The 16,640-nt window shown below is 45.7% G+C and overlaps 1 protein-coding gene across 1 annotated transcript in view; it reads right to left on the bottom strand.

The window, feature by feature from the left end:
• NRK (Nik related kinase) overlaps positions 1 to 15,598 on the bottom strand; it is a 126,871-nt gene extending 111,273 nt beyond the window's left edge. The window contains exons 1-2 of the mRNA XM_032767056.2: positions 15,333 to 15,598; positions 8,300 to 8,365 (exon numbers count right to left, since the gene is read on the bottom strand). Of these exons, the coding sequence (XP_032622947.1) occupies positions 8,300 to 8,365; positions 15,333 to 15,389 (123 nt within the window). The 5' untranslated portion in view covers positions 15,390 to 15,598. The remainder of the gene's footprint in view (positions 1 to 8,299; positions 8,366 to 15,332) is intronic.
• Positions 15,599 to 16,640: the final 1,042 nt, after the last annotated feature.

The raw sequence follows: 16,640 nt of genomic DNA, 5'->3' as shown, positions 1-16,640 counted from the left end.
TCTTGGTATGTCCATACTGCAGTTGGAAGAGTGATGGCAGCCTTTGTAGATTTACCTAAGCTAGCTTTAACCTAGCCATCTCGAGTTTCAATAGCAGTGAAGCAGTAGCAGGACTAGCTGGCCAGGTAATAAGCCAGTGTCCCAGGCAGGCTTGTACAGCTCATTCTGAAGCCTATGTTGCCACAGCATCACTACTATTGGTATTCATGCTAGCTAGATTGAAGCTAGCTTGGGAATGTCTACATGACCTGCAGTCATGCCTGTGATAGGACAGTAAACCATACCCAGAGTATCAACCCATTTACTCATTTAGATTTAAGCAGCCAAAAAAGAACATCCATCCTAAGCTCTAGGAACCCTTGTGACCTATTAACTATGCAATCATTATCCACCAGTGCCACACAAAACAGTGACAACCCTTCATAGGTGCCAACTCCGTGGGTGCTCTGGGGCTCAGGCACCCACTCGCCACAGCTGTTGGGCGGGGCCTCCACTCGGCTGCCGATCAGCTATTTGGCAGCTGGTTGGAGGTGCCTGGGGAAAGGCAGAGAGCAGCAGGCAGGCGGGGGCCTTAGGGAAGGGGGTGGATCGGGGGTGGGAAGAGATGGAGTGAGGGAGGGGGCCTCAGGGCAGAGCAGCCATGGGGAAATATAAAAGTCAGCACCTGTGCAACCCCTCCACAATTTACCACCAGCCTGCAAGCAGATATTCCAAAACAAGATCACCCTAAAGAGATTCATTCCCCAGGCCCTGGCCTCAGCCCTCCACAAATGCCTTCTCACAAGAAAGCCAACGTTTCGGACCAAGATAGGGAAGTGAACATCAAAGTCAAAAGGCCCCATCAAAGGGGTCACACGGAAGACAATAAGGCTGCATGGGTGTCACGATGGCCTAATTTGGCCTACAACATCTACCGTGGTGCTGACGTGTGAGGAAGAAAGAACCCAGCTTGAGCCTCAGAGACCACATTGAGCTTGTGGGATTGACCGTCGCTTTTCAGAGCACACTTTAAAGTGTGGTTTTGGGCAGACGAGTGACTCTTTAAAAATGACGCCGACTGTATGTGCCCCACCTATCTGCTACCCAGTTTTTTCATGGTCACACCTGCTGGAAGAGTGCCACTGTGGCTAATGCTCAGGGCGGGAAGTCAGAAGACCTAGATTCTATTCATAGATCTCTGTTGCACACAGCCACCAACGAGGCTGACACAGACTTAAAGGCATAGTAAATAAAATAAACAGTATGTTTCATCCTAAACAATTCAACTGATATACATATAAATCCCTACTGAAATGGACCCTCATATGGGGTGTAACATGGCTAGGGTTTAGCAGTTCACAGCAATACAACAGTTTAGGGGAGAAAGTAGAGAGCAGATGATACCATGCAGGGTAGTCCAGGTAGACAGATACCAAGGCCCAGATTTTTAAAGTTATTTAAGCATTGCTGCACTCAGCATGCAATGCCTCACTGATTTAGGAGCCAAATTCTCATCTTCAGAAGGGATTAGGTAGGATTTAGGCTCCTAAGTACCTAAATCCCTTCTGAAAATGAGAATTTGGCTCCTAAATCAGTTGGGCATTGCAATGCTGAGCACAGCAACAACTAAATAGCTTTAAAAACCTGGGCCAGGACACTAAGAGTCCCTTGCGAAGAGTGACCACATGAGGTCAGACCCTTGGCTTTACCACTCTTCTGCATGATGCCACCTCCAACAGTACAACGTCCTGGACATCACTCAGCACTGATTCACAGGAAAGAGTGCCACATACTGCCTCTCCTACACCATGTCCGGGAGCAGCTACGTAAACCTTAGTCAGCTTCCAGGCAGCAGTACCAGGCTCAAACTTGCGAGATGAAAGCCTGAGGTCATGTGGTTGCAGACTTAGAAGGAACTGAAATCAGAGTGTCACACCAACGGCCTACAACATTCTCACTTCCTCCCTGGCTGTAATATTCATCCAAATGGCTGCATTCTCTGCCCCATCTGGGCGGCTGTATTGATCAGTACCTGTTACAAATCCTCACTGGATCTATACAGCATCTCCCCTGGGGATCAAGCCAAGTGCACCCAAATAGCAGGTTTGCTTGTTAATAAATGAGTCAGTATGTCAGGAATGACTATATCACCAACGGACTGAGTTACTCCTCCCCCACCCATACTAGCCGTTCTCAAACTTTGGGGCAGGTCTCCCAAAAGAGGCCTGGGAATATGTCAAGGGAGGCGCAAGAGCTGTGTGCTTTTTTTGAAGAGCTCTGGCTGTCAGCCCCAGGCAGCTGGGGCTCATACAGACAGGTCATGCATACCTGGGAGGCATGTGAACCCCCACCTTTTGGGGAGGTGAGCCCCTGGCTCTGTCCCTTCTGCCCGAGGCCCCACCCCTAACCTTTCCACCCCTCTTCCCTGCCAGAGTCCCAAGAGCCCACCACTGCAGCCAGAGGAGTGCCAGCCAAACCACCCCAAACCGCCAGGTGTCCTGCCCTAGCTGTGCAGGCTGATCCGAGCACCAGCCGGCCTGCCCTGAGCACAGGTCTGACCCCGAGTACCAAGCCGACCCATGGGTCAACCTGAGCTGCCCCTGGGCGCCGGCCTACCTGAGCTGCATGCTGACCCAAGCCATCCCAGACTGCCCCAAACCCCGAGTTCCAGCCGCTGGCCCGAGCTGAGCCCCCACCGCCTTTGGGAGAGAGGGGAAGCGAGGCTGGGGCCTCAGGGCAGAGCATGGGCGAGGCCATGGCTTGGGTGAGAGGAGGTTTAGCCTCCCTTGCCCAATGATACCCACTGCCCATGAGGACAGTCGGAGCCCTGGCACCCAGGCTCGGGCTCTCCTCGTTCCCTGCTCCCAACCAATCCCTCATCTAGAGGTGGGGCTCTGGCTGTCAGCCCCTGGTGGCAGCAGCAGTGCAGAAGTAAGGGTGGCAATGGGGTGCTAAGTCTGCTGTTCACTTTTCACATTGCCATCCTTACCTCTGCACTGCTGCTGGCGCCACGCTGCCGTCAGAGCTGAGAGGCAGTATATGTACTTGGGGTGGGGGAGACGTAAATGACTACAGACACAAAGATGAAGGGGCCAATCAAATAAGTTTGAGAACCACTGCTATAGGCTAACCTGTGACATTTCTCTACTTGAGGGTGGTCAAAGTACCCAGCCCCAGGAGGAGCTCTGAGCAGCTTTGTGTTGCAGGCTAGGACAATGACTTCCAAAGCTGCAGGGACTCTCGGCCACGCTTTAAGGGGGTGCAGGATGGAATTTGCTCCACAGGGAGCCAGCTTTGTTGGTTCGTGCAGAAGGGGTCCAGAAAAGGTGCCATTAACCTCACCTCCTCTTTGCATGCTTCGCAGAGGCTGGTACCACTCCCCCTGCCCTCCCTAAGCACAAGGGCTATTCATCGTGCCAGTCAGCCCATGCACAAGGGAAGCGCCTTACAGCTCCTCAATCTCATGCAAACCTGTGTTCAGGGACTGGACACCATTGCTCCCTCTGTGTTTAAAACCTGAGGTGGCACAGTTGAAAGAAAGGGTTAAGGTGAACCTTTTTTATGTAACGTTAAATTTGCTACGCTCGCTAACCATCATCAGTGTTGCCAGCTCTCCCCATTTTATCATGAGCCACGTGATATCTGTTTTCTTAATGTCTCTGCTCATGGAGTCACGTGATTTCATACGAATCTCAGCTGTCACTCAAAAAACCCGAATCCAAACCTATGTTTCTAGCCATTATGGCTGAAGATAAAAGCATGAAAATGTGAAACCCAAAGCCTAAAAAAATTTAAAAGGAAAATAAAAAGAACCCCAAATATATCATTTTATAAAACTCTGATTATTTCTATGCCAAACTCATGATTTTGTGTGTCTGACTCATGATTTTTGAATGTTTGAGGTTGCCAGTATTGGGATCTGCAAACCTGACCCCCCCCATATGTTGTCTGAATACGTACTTCTCTAGCTTTTGTTCACTTAACGTATACAGATCCTACCATTAGAGCTGTTCTGTGCGGCTCTAATATTATTGTGGGCCAACTACATCTGTAGACTGGTGTTTCTGTTACAATCTTTGCCTTATAGTGGCTTTATAACTTCAGTTTTAATTGGCAAAAAGCTGAAACTGGGTCTACAACATTCCAGTGATTAGGTATCATTTTTTTCCTCTCAGAAAGTCTATTAAGCAGTTTTTTCTATGTAATGATGAACCTCTAATTCTGTTTTTACAGCATTGCATGCTTTTTAAAAAAATACAGTATAACAATTCTGATTTTCTAGATCCAACTGCTCTGCTTCGCTACTTTGGATACAGTTTGTTGAGCCTGAGTTGTGTTTTAGGTTGTTTTTGTGTATATTTAGCTATTTTTGTATGTATGGAAGATATTGCTGCCTTTGAAGAATCAATACATGCTCCTAGGACACAATTAAGTATTTGGATAGCTGGGATTACTTTCTGACTAAAATATTTATGATCATAAACTAAAAAAATGATGCCAGCATCCACTAACCCATCTCTATCAATCCAAGCTAAGTACAAATCAAAAACAAATTATACACCAGAATAAAATATGTAAATATCATAACTCTGACCATAATCTTATTTCCATTACAGGTGGCCGCACCGTTTATTCTATGCATTTAACCCCCGGGTTTGCAAGTTGTCTGCAAAGAGATTGCATTTTAATAAATTTGTTTAATATTCAAAAAATTTTCAATCAATGGCTTTTACAAACACATTTGAGCACAGGATTATGTGAAGACAGCTCAAACTGAGTATTCAGCTGATTACTTAATATTTGGAATTTGCTAGAAGCTTTGTGTCTGGTCACCTAAATCACATCATATTGTTTACGTTTCTTGACTGGATGACTTAACTTTACACTTCCGCCAAGAGCCACTTGTATTTCTTGATTAAACAGATCTTTGTCATGGGCCCCAAATCCAGTGGTCAGAAATATTTATATGAAGGAAACATTAGTGGTAAGAATGTTCACAGACAGCCAAAAATTAAGCGATGCAAAATAGGCTGAATTGAAAGCAGCATTCTTGTTCAGTTTACTCACAAACAGGCCTTTAAAAAAAAAAAAACCATGGTATTGCTTTGCTATCTTAGCACTTGAAGGGCCAGATTCTGATCTCAGTTACATCAGAATCTGTCCCTAGCTTGCAGATCTGAAAAGCCCTAACAAATTATTACAACAAAGTTGGTTTTATTGTCCTATTAACATTCGCCTTATTTAAATTCTTACGCTGCTGTGATTATTTTCCATTCCCAGATATCTAAACTGACCCATTTACTGTTTGGTCACTGGTTCTTGGAAGTGTTACCCAATCATATTTATCCTTGTACCATACATTCCACCAAATACAAGGCTCTCCTTCATTCCCATGAACAAATGCCTCAGGCACTACCCTTAATTAGTATTATCAACATTTCTTACATGCTTTTGCACTTAGATTTTAACATTCAGCTAAACCATATGATCTCTCAAAACTTTTTCTTTTTCAGCAAATAAACTGAACTATGTTTTTCCTTCCTGTTTTTAGGGTGATTAAAGAGCGGCTGATTAATTCCAACCCCAAAAAATCCTTAAAAGAGTAACCAGATAGAAATAATGGGTTTATTTTAAATTATGAAGGGAAATGATGTAGCAGGCAGCAGCAATCTTCATTTTTGCAGACGGAGATTCTGTCCTACGTAAAACCCATGCAACCCCACTGATTTCGCAGGCCCTAAAAGTTTATTGGCTTCTGATTTGCCTACTGGAACTCTGAATTCTCTACTTTTGACTTCATAATCCTTGCCGCAGCCATTGAGCTGCATTGTAACAAACAAGTGAGATTTAACAACTGCAGCAGATGGAAAGTTATGATAAAAATGTCAAATAAAAAAAATGCAGGATGGAAAGGCAAAAAATACAGTATTTCAGCAGAACTGTCTCTACAGACAAGGTGTCCCAGGCTTTTCCATAAGGTATCTACAGATCTTTAAAATCTCAAAGGGAGACCAAAATGTGGGATCAGTTGTTTCTTATTAAACACTAACATAGATTTGAGAATTATATATCTTGGGCATCTTGAGGAACGATAAGTGCTATCCACAAAGAGGTTCACAGCCTCTTCCTAGCGGAGACCCTCCCATTGCTATGGATGAGCTGAAGGAGAGCCTAAGTCTCCATCACCAGATCCTGATACAATAGATGCCCCCTCCCCGTGTCCATTTTTTCCTTCTTTTCCTGCCTTCGATCCTTATTCCTTTTTGTCTTGTTTTTTCTATTTCCCGCTGCGTGTGTATTCATAGACAAATTTATTCCTTTTCTAGCTTGTTATTCTGTTGCGGCTTCCCTTCACTGTTCCCCGCTAACCAGAAGACTGGGAGAGTGGGAGAGTCCACTGGTGGATGGACAGAGCAGGGTTACATATGCCCTCAAAGCTGAGCGAGTGCTGCAGGAGAAGAGAAGCCTACACTAGTGGCATACAGCCTGAGCCTGAATCCTCTAAATGTGACCTTGTCCGGTGGCCAACTGCATTACACAGCAAGGAGCGGGGATAGATGAAAGTGGCTTCCAAAGAGTAGCCCATCACATTATCCAATGCTGCGGGAGCTTGTTTCTGGTGGGCGTTGTGGGAGATCCAAGGAGCTTTCTCCGTTGCTGTGGCCTCTCACCTGCCCTGTGCTCTCCTTGGACTAATCTTGTGCCATGCACCCTCCTCCATTTCCCTTCTCCAGATGGGAAACACTGATCTAAATTCCCTATATATTTTCTCTATTTCTCCTTTTCTGATCCTTCCTAAAGAAGGCCTCGTGACTAAAAGACCCCAAATCCACTTCTTTAGATCAGCTGACACTAATTCTTAAGTCAAACTGTGTATTGCATAGTTTGCCCAGCATTGTATAGCATGTTCATGTTGTGCTTGGTGAATTATCCGTTGACATAACTAACTGATTGGTAGTTCTGCCCTAGTGTCCCAGCAATGAACTGTAGCAACAGGAAGAGTTAGATACTTGTCAGCCCTCCTGAAGAGCATGGCTAAGTAATTCACTCATGCCAGCTCCCTGTAGCGCACGACTATTTGTGTGAATATTTTTCTGTGTCCTCTCCCCCAAAGAAGGCACTCTACTGGATCCAGCAGTATACTAGTTATTTCTCATGTTAAAATGTTCTCACTGTATTTGCACTGTACCTGCAATCTATGAAAATATTTTTAGAGTGAAAATGACAACAAGATGGAGAGACTAGGGTGATGGAAATCAGTGTGAGGGTCACCATGGTAAGCTGCCCACAAAAACGTGAAAGTGTCACTGGAGGAAAAAACACACAATTTCACTGCTGCCACTATTCAGGATCGGGCACAAACAGTTATGCAGAGTGTCATAAACAGATAGCTAAGGGTTAATGTCTATATTCACCCTGCAAGGGGAACCAAACACTGACCAGAGGACCAATCAGAAACAAGATTTTCAAATCTCAAGGGAGGGAACTCGGGGCGGGTCTTTGTTCTCTGTGCTCTCGGCTCTGACGATGAACGTTCTCGTCAACTCTCAATCTTCGTGTTCCATGTGAGTACAAGGTAAGACAAAACAAGATGGCTTTTGTATTTTTTGTATTACATGTGTGTCGTTGCGGACATGTTAATTGTATTTTTTTGGATACAGGCTGTTTATTCAGATTTTCTTAAGCAATACTCGTATAGTGACACTTGATAAGAGATATTTGTTTTTTCTTTTTTATTTTAAAGCTTTATTTAAACTGTTGGATTTTTTCCTAGTTAAACCTTGCCAGAAGTGGGAGGAAGGAAAGGGGGGAGGGAAAATCTCTTTGGTCAGAGTGGCAAAAGCTACCTAGAACTACAAAAATGAGACGGTACAAGAAACTTGAATCTCTCTGTTTTGCAATTTCATCACAGGAATTGAATAGGGTGATCGTCCGGGCCATCCAGGGAGTGGAAGCCTGGGAGCGAGTAAGAGGAGACAAGGGGAGGAGGGGTATTCTCCCTTTGTTGTAAGACTCTGGGCATCTGAGTCTTGGGGTCCCCCAGGGAAGGTTTGGGGAGACCAGAGTGCACCAGACACTGGAAATCTGGCTGGTGGCAGTGCTATCAGATCTAAGCTGGTAATTAAGCTTAGAGGAATTTATGCTAGGCACCCACATTTTGGACGCTAAGGTTCAGAATTGGGACTTATGCTTATAACACAGAGAGACAAAGCAAGCTATTATTGTAACAACTACTCCCGCATCTTACATGTTTCCTGTTCTTTGCTATAGGGCAACAGTTATAGCAGGAAAGACACAGTAAATTAAACCGGCATCAAACCTTATAGACTTGTCCATATGTCCCGTTTCCAACTACTTGCACCAGTTCAAATATCCCAGCTGGATCCTGTAAAAAGTACAGGAAATACTGTTATTCATGGCAAAGCGGTTACTTACTTTTCGAAGGGAGCACTACTGTTACAAACAGAATGCAAAAAATTCCAACATGCTTTCTTGTAACAATTTATATTACAAATAGAGAGGATAATAAAACTAAATAGTAATACAATAATCATTAATAGTAAAATATGATGAACTTCTATTACGATTTTCATCCATGCCTCTAAAAACACTATATAAATCTTCGCCAATGAAAGTTCAAACACACCAATATCATACATAAATGCAGATGGGTAAACCGAAGTACATAGAAGTTACATGACTTGCCCATGGTCACATGAAAATTTAGTAGCAGGGGCAGGAATGGAACCAAGAAGTCCCAAGTCTAACCACTGAGCCTATCTAGAGGATGCATTTGGACGCCTCTCTTCTGTCATGAAAAATTTAGGTTAGTGGTCTACAGAAAGAACGAACCAAAGTTACAAAAACGTCCTATAACTCATTTGTGTTTGATTTAGACCTATCCTTACCAAAACAATCACAATATCAAGTCCACGTCTAAAATGCACACTGTCTCACTTTGCAAAGGTGGACTGGAAGATGCAAGGAATAAAGAGCTTTTTGTCTCAACATCATGGGTTTGAATCCAGACTTGATTGCCGTTAACTACGACCAACTGCCACGTAACAGATGATCGAGGGCCTATGTGAAATAAGCTAGTACAATTCCTGCTCATTTAGCACCCACTCCATTAAAACCCACCCTTGTCCACAAGGACGAAGTTGAGATCTACCTTGTATCATTTCTCAAGTAGCAAGAGTACTCTGCAGAAGAGTATGGACAAGTAAACATCTACTCCTGCAACTCAGCATGTTAAGAAATCTGTTGTTTCAGTTAAAACTCACTTGAGAGATTTATATAAAACCATTAAGAACTCAAGAGACCAGATTCTTGGTAGCTGACTGAGCAATTTATCACTCTACTGCATTTCTTTGGAGGATATCATTGAGAAGTTTATATGAAATATTATTAATTCCGTGAATCCGTTTCTCACCATCTGTTTTAGCTATCTATCACGTCAGGTGATATCTTTGGGTACCACTGAGGGATGTGCTATAGAATCACATAATTCACTCAGAAGTCCAGTTTCTGTGACGCTGACTAGAAAAGGCCGTCATTTATCACAGAAAAAAATGTTTATCTGGTTGAAGATTATTTGTTGAGTAATTTTTTTTTTTGGCACAGAAACTGTCCATCTAGGGATTGATCCAACCCATTTTGCTTGGGCAAATCCCCCTCTGAAATAAACAAGAGTTTTCTGCGTCAACAAAACCGGACTAGGTTTTTTGTCAGCAGAATGTCCTGATGAGCATGCAATAGATTTCATCATGAGAACAATGTAACAGAGACTTCTACAATTGCGTTACTGCGCAGTTATTCCAAAGTCAAATAGCTCCGGAAGTGGCAAAAGCACAAGTCCTCCTTATAGCCATGAACATCTATTTTTATCTTGCTTGGATTCTCTGTGTTCCCTGACAGTAAATCTGAACGCACTCATCTTCCGTCCTTTGTAGTTAGATGATTTTTAATTGTGTCCTTCCCATATCTCCAACTGTCTGTAGATTTGTTCTGTTTAACTAACAAGATGGAACAAGTTCAGACTGACTTTTCACTTATGCACATGCTTGGGTGAAAGGCACAAGGAAATATATTGAAATTAGCAGAGAAATTAACATTAGACGCTATGGCACAGTTTGAGTTTATCCTTTCTTGATTTCGGTATCGATTCTGCAATTTCTTATGCATACCAAAATCAATGGAACTATTCATGTGCAAAAAGTTAGAAAAGCACATAAAAGGCTTTGCAGAAGTGGAGCCCTTGTATGGTGCTTCGTTTCCATTGGTCTGGGATCTAATTAGCTGTGCTCTTTCTTTCAATTATGTTAGAGCCAGCACTAAGCCGAAAATCAAACTAAGCCAAGGTCAAAGTCAGGAGCAAAGAATGGGTCTGGCAGCTATAGGCGGGCCACACTGTTGCCTGGCCACTTCCTGGAACACCCCTTGGGTTTATATAGGACAGGGAGCCAATCAGGAGCCATGAAGCTGGTACCTGTCAGACACCTTGAGGTGGGACTTCCCATGGTCCATGCCCACAGTGGGTCATGGGCAGCTGAGCAGCAAGTTGGTTACAGCAGCAGCTGACTGGCAACATGGAGATGCCAACAGCCTGGCAGCTCTGCAGGCTTGAGTTCTAAACTCGTGGGGCCTTACAGTAGGACGGCATAAGCGCTACTCGCAGTGCTGAGCCATGGTTACTAGGCAGTCCAATCAAATGTTCAGACACCCTCCCTGGAATTCTTCCGCATTAGAGCGCCTTTGTGTAATGTGCACTATAGCACTGTTTCTTCCATGCAGCCAGCAGCAGCTTTTCTTGCAGCCACAGCCTCCTGGGAGGTGGTGGTGGTGGGGAGAGAAACAGTGGCTCTTCCCCCAGAGTCCCCAGCAGTGTTTGGGCCCTGCTCCTCTCCTCCCACGGAGACCCAAAAAGCTGCAGGAGCAGGCGGCCAGCAAATTCCCCATCTGTCTGGGGTGGTAAGGTCAGGCTTCAGCCCTGGGCTGGCAGGCTCCAGCCACGGGGCTTTGGGCTCTGTTCTCCAGCCATGCAGTGGCGGGCTCTGGCCCTGAGCTCACCCGCCACCCCCCCCAATCACTACTGGCCCCCAGTGCCCCATCGCCCCCGGCCTCCACTGCTTTCCTACCCATCTCCCCATTCAGGACTTAATTTGTCCCCAGGCTTGCCTAGGCGGAGTAAATCTGCTGTGAAAAGTCATATTTGTTGGTATACTAATATCACTTTTCACAGCAGGCTTAACAGCTAGCAAGACTTTAATGAAAAGCAACCAAAAAAGCAAAAGACACAAGAAAACAAGACAGCAAAGAGTCCTGTGGCACCTTAGAGACTAACAGACGTATTGGAGCATAAGCTTTCATGGGTGAATACCCACTTCGTCGGATGCATTACAGATTCAGATTAACATGGCTACCCCTCTGATACAAGGAAAAAAAGACACCATGCAAAGCACCTTATTTGTGTTTCTAGTCTGTTTAGGTCCAGTAAAGAATAGAGACAACTGTACATTATTTTTATTATTGAGTCTGACAAAAAAAACAAAAAACCAACCCTATATAAGTAAATTACAATGATTTGGGCATGTCTATGTGCATATTAATTTGTTTTCCCCAAAGTTAATGATGTATTTTAGGAAAAATTGACAGAGCGGCACCAACAAGTGTTGGCGGCTGCACTCTGAGGCCACCAAAAATGTTGTGTGAATGACTGCACTATATAGAGTCCTAGAGCAATTGCCCCACCCATGGCTCTCTCTCTGGAAGATGGTGGGGATAAATTAGCAGTTGTGAATGGCACACAACAATGTGGATGAAAAGAAATTTAATTTCTCAGTAAGTTCATGCACCCAACACCTTAATGGTAAAATTAGTTCTGCCTATAATAGGGTGAGAGGAAAGAAGTTCTCTGTTTATGCAAATATAACCTATGCAGGGTTTATCTGCCTCAAAACGAGCTTTATCAACCCATTTGGCCAACTACCCCCACCCTTTCCAGACCTGTTTGTGAAAGTATTGAGCACATTAGGAAAAACCTACTCAGCTAGCTACTGGCTTCCACCATTTAACTGAATGCCAACAGCAGATCAGACATAGCAAAAAACCCTACCACCTTTAGTAGCCAATTCAAATTTCATGTCTCAAGTCTCCAAAGAAATGACTGGAGCCAATATGCTTGACCATCTCTCTTCTTTTAATCAATGCACAGTATTAAACCAGGCCTTGCTGGTGTCACAAATGCTGGGATCTGTGTACTGTCCTTGTCTGGTTGGACATGAACACTGCATCCTCAGCTGGCACATTACGGGTAAGTCCTCACACTGGGCCAGCTTCTTCATTATCTCAGAGGTAGGAATCATCTTTGATGTAGTGCTTCCTCTCAGCGAACATTTTAAAACTCCGCAGCCCGTATAACCCTTCACCACCTACCCACTGCCACATTGCTACATTTCCTTTGACCAATGCCAAAATTCTGACCCAAACATTCATCACTTTGAGGTTAATTACTGTAATGCCCTGAACCATATGCTGGTCTTATTGCTTTCTTTTATCATTTGCAGAGTGTTCAAAAGGCAACAGCAAGACTGCTGACCTGGATGCCACCTGGGCAACATATTACCCATCTACTGGGTGGCATGCCAAATGCTGCACACAACAGGATACCAACTGAAATACACTCTTCATGGCTTCTACAGCCAGGCAAGAGAAAAGAGTTTGCAGCTCTGATTTTTCTACTGGGCCTCTGTCCCTCTTTACAGGAACAAAAAAAAATCAAAAGGCATTTTAGCCCTCTGGTTGCCCTTATGAAACGAGCAACCCTGGGAGGTTGGTAACATAAATTTACACCGTTAGATCACCAGGGCAGCACGGGGTAATAATCTGGTTTGGAAGCCAAAGAGCAGAAGAACTCCACCCTGATGCTCCCTAAACTTTTGGAATGTATGGGCCAGACCACCCCTTCCCATGGGAGGAGGGGGCCCAGGAGGAGGACATCTCTGTGAGGATCCCCTCATACCATCCCACTGGAGAGGGTGGGGCTAACACACAGGGAACTAATGCCATCTGCCCAGAGGCCATGTGCCTCTACACTGGTTCTGCCCTCAGTCAGCTGCCTCCCTCACAACAATGCGATAGCTTTGGCCATGGCTGACTCAGGGAGACGGCTTTGCAAAATAGGCACTATGACCCCAGATCAAATTTGTTTTCCCCTCCACTCATAATTTCCATGGGGCTGGAAAAATTTGCTGGCCTCAGCCTGCCTTCACTCTTGCCTCCTGCATGGACCCAAGACTATAGCCTCTGCTGGGTCTGGGGAGTGGGGACCATGCTGTGGAGGTAGCTGAACACTGTCTTACATGTGGATCAAGGGGGCACTTTGGGACTCTTTAGTGTATCCCTACTGAGGTCTAGACCTGCAGTATTCAGGATCTCTGGGATAAAACCCTGTGGGAGATTTGCTGGCTTTAACACTGAAAGTCAGCAGGCTGCTTTCCAAAGTTAGTCTCCTTCCTGCTCACACAGGATTCTTACTTCTTTAACACGATAAGACACATCCACTTAACTTCATCACTTTGTCTTACTCGTCCAAGAGTAGCTACGTTTCAGGTTGAATTCTGGCTTTCCCGGCCATGACCAGGTCAGTGGGTCCTGTGCCATCATTGCAATCCCTATGATACTGCAGGCCTTTTATTCTTCCTGCCTTTGTGTTTGGAACCCCCGCCATATGATTTCTGTGCAGGGTTTTCCAAACCCTCTTTTTAAGTCATTTTTAGAAAATATCTTGCTTTGGTTTCCCTGTTTGAGGTTGAAAGCACTTCACCGCAGTTTTACTAGTTTTTTCCCCTCCCTGGATTGGAAGAGTGCATTAGAAGAATAGCTGTGGCTGGACTGGCATGATATTTCCACTCATCTTTTTAAAAATCTAAGCTGGCCACCTAAGTTGCAACCAACTGTGTTAACTCTTTGTGGGCATAAAAAATGACCAGGATCGTTTTTAAGGAGACAGAGCTGGTTTACATTAAAACCCTGGAAGTTGCAAGAGCAGTCACAATGCTAGTACATATAATCAGCCATATTCATGTCAGCTTTGTTGGCTTTGGAAAAATAGGACACATACTCTTCATTATAGGGGCCCTATTTACCACACCCACCTTCTCCCCACACCTTTGCAGGATTAAAATAATTCTAATTGAAATGAATGTGAGTTAGTTACTGGGGAAGGGGACAGTGATGAGATTGAAATAAAATAAAATACCATCTCTGGCCCCTAAAATCCTGTTTATTTTAAGCCTGTGAGTTGACTTGACTACAGTTATTGCAGCAGCAAGGTGAGGAGCATTCAGTCCTACGTGGTGTGTATGTGACTACTCCGGGCTAAATTCTCTGCGGGTGGACCTTGGCACAGCTTCATTGACTTCAATAGAGTTTCACCCATTTGCACCACCAGAACACGTGGCCCTTGGTGTGCATTTTAGAGATATTTACACAGATGAGGTGAAATCCTGTTCATCTTACTCCGCAAGGAGTCCGATCCCCCTAAAGGTCAGTCATGCAAGGAAGACTGGGCCCACAGTTTGCACAGCCCAGGACGTCTTTACATAGCTTTAAGCAGCTTGCAGGCAACCTAAATAGTGACACCTACCTTTAAAAGATCAGGCATCAGCTATTTTGTCCTTAAAGGTGCATGGCATAGACTCCACCTAGCTGCTCCTTTTGCAATAGTCAGCAGTGACTTGTACTCATCAGGGAAAAAAATTGTCTCCCAACTAAACCTAAAACTCTGTAAGGCTGGGAATCCTTTGCTAATCCCAGCTTAAAACCAGATGCTGTAAAATCAAGGATCTGCCAGAATAATATAGAAGAAGAAAACACATTGTGTGGGTGCAGGGCAGCAGCCGAGAGAGGCTGAAAATCGCTTTCTAAACACCTCAGTTCTGACACTGAAGCGCACCATTACCCTGACCAGAAAAACAACAGCACCAGGAATGACTGAAGCAGCCTTGAGGCTTCTCATCCAGAGAGGAGAAGGAGGAAACATCCGCGCAGGAGGCAGCAAGCTGAAACCAGAAGCAACAGGCGTCTGGGTACGAGCAAGCCTTGGGGTCGGCTCCTGGCTCTGCGAATGCAGGGACATGGACCCGGCTGGGGGAGAAAAGCCCAGCTAAGCACGGCTCGGTTCAGGTCACACTGGCTAGAGATGGATCGGATCAGCCAAAGCAGACGTGCATTGGCTCAACCCAGGTTAGGCAGGGCAGATGACCTCAGCCAGGCTCAGATGGCTCCAGCCCGGCCAGATCTGCATGAGCTCCGCTGCCCCAACCCAGGCTAAAGCCAGAGGTGCCACTTACCCTGAGCGCAGCCAGGTCGATGTTGTCTAAGCTCTTGGCCGTGTAGTCCCGAGCCATGATCCGAGGTCCCGAGAAACTTCACCCGGCTGAAGTCAGTGGCTGTGCAGGAGAAGCCCCGCTAATGCAGGCGTTTCTCTCTGCAGGATGAGGGGCGCTGCACGAGCGGAGTGAAGGTAATTTATTGATTTTTGCAGAGCTAACGGTCTCGACCTAGCTCAGCCCTTGTCAGCGGGTCCATCCATGGCTGCGAGCTGTCTGTCTGTGTGACAAACACAGGAAGCTTGACATGCAAGCAGCAGGCACCGCCGGGAAATCCAGTCAGAGGGCGAGGAAACAGCCCCGGAGCCGAGTTTCTTTGAAGAAAAACAACTTTTGCAGAGACATTTCCTCGGGAAAGTTTGCAAGGAAGTGACGTGCCCGAGCGGGTTTGGATGCAGCAGCTGTGGCCGGAGAGGAGCAGGACTGGGGAGGGAGGGGCAGGGAATTGATTAGGGAGAAAGGTAACGAGCTGGAGCCGGCAGACCCAGGCTAGTTGCTCCCAGTGCACCAAGCCCCTCCGGAGCTCGGGGCAAAACCCGACAGTTGGATCGAGCCCGCAACGTCTCCACTTAGGCATTAGATTACGGGGAACATTGGGCTGGACCCAGTAGGTGTCAGACCCAGCAGATCCCAGGTCAGCTGTTTCCTCTGCTTTTCTCTTTTTGAGTTTCTCCAGAGTCAGCCAATGTCTGTTTGCTGGAGAAGCGCTTCTGCTCCGAGCCAGAGCTCGACAGCTTCCAGGTGGGAGCTTCCTAGCTTGCTCTGCTGGCAGAGTTTCAGCCTCCTGGGGTAGGTATTGGGCATAGGTGTTGCCGCACCCCCTGGCTTCAAGTGGTTTCCATTATAGTCAGGTTCCATGGCTCTCAGCACCCCCAATATACAAATTGTTCCAGCATCCCTTGTTTTGAGGGCTACCCCCTGCCCCGTTCCTTTCTTCCTGATCTCTGGACAGCTTCTGCTATTCATAGAATCAAAAGGTTGGAAGGGACCTCATGAGGTCATCTAGTCCAACCTCCTGCTAAAGGCAGGACCCCTTTCCCTAAATATTTTGGAGGGGTGCGTGGGATCTTCTCCCTTTCTTTTGCAGAGATAGCACTGATGCCAGCTTGACAAAGCTATACGTCTACACTGCAAAACACACAGAAAAAACCTCCGTGGCAGCAAGTCTCAGAGCTCGACTTGCAGGGCTTGCGTTACTGGGGTACAAACACCGGTACACTCCCCTTTGGGCTGGAGTTCACAATGGGGATTGGGTCTCAGATAGGGTGA

The sequence above is a fragment of the Chelonoidis abingdonii genome, chromosome 8 (assembly GCF_003597395.2).
Source record: "Chelonoidis abingdonii isolate Lonesome George chromosome 8, CheloAbing_2.0, whole genome shotgun sequence".
In the NCBI taxonomy this organism is placed as follows: Eukaryota; Metazoa; Chordata; order Testudines; family Testudinidae; genus Chelonoidis; species Chelonoidis abingdonii.
The sequence above is the reverse complement of the archived record's forward strand: the minus strand, read 5'-3'. Positions and strand labels throughout refer to the sequence as shown.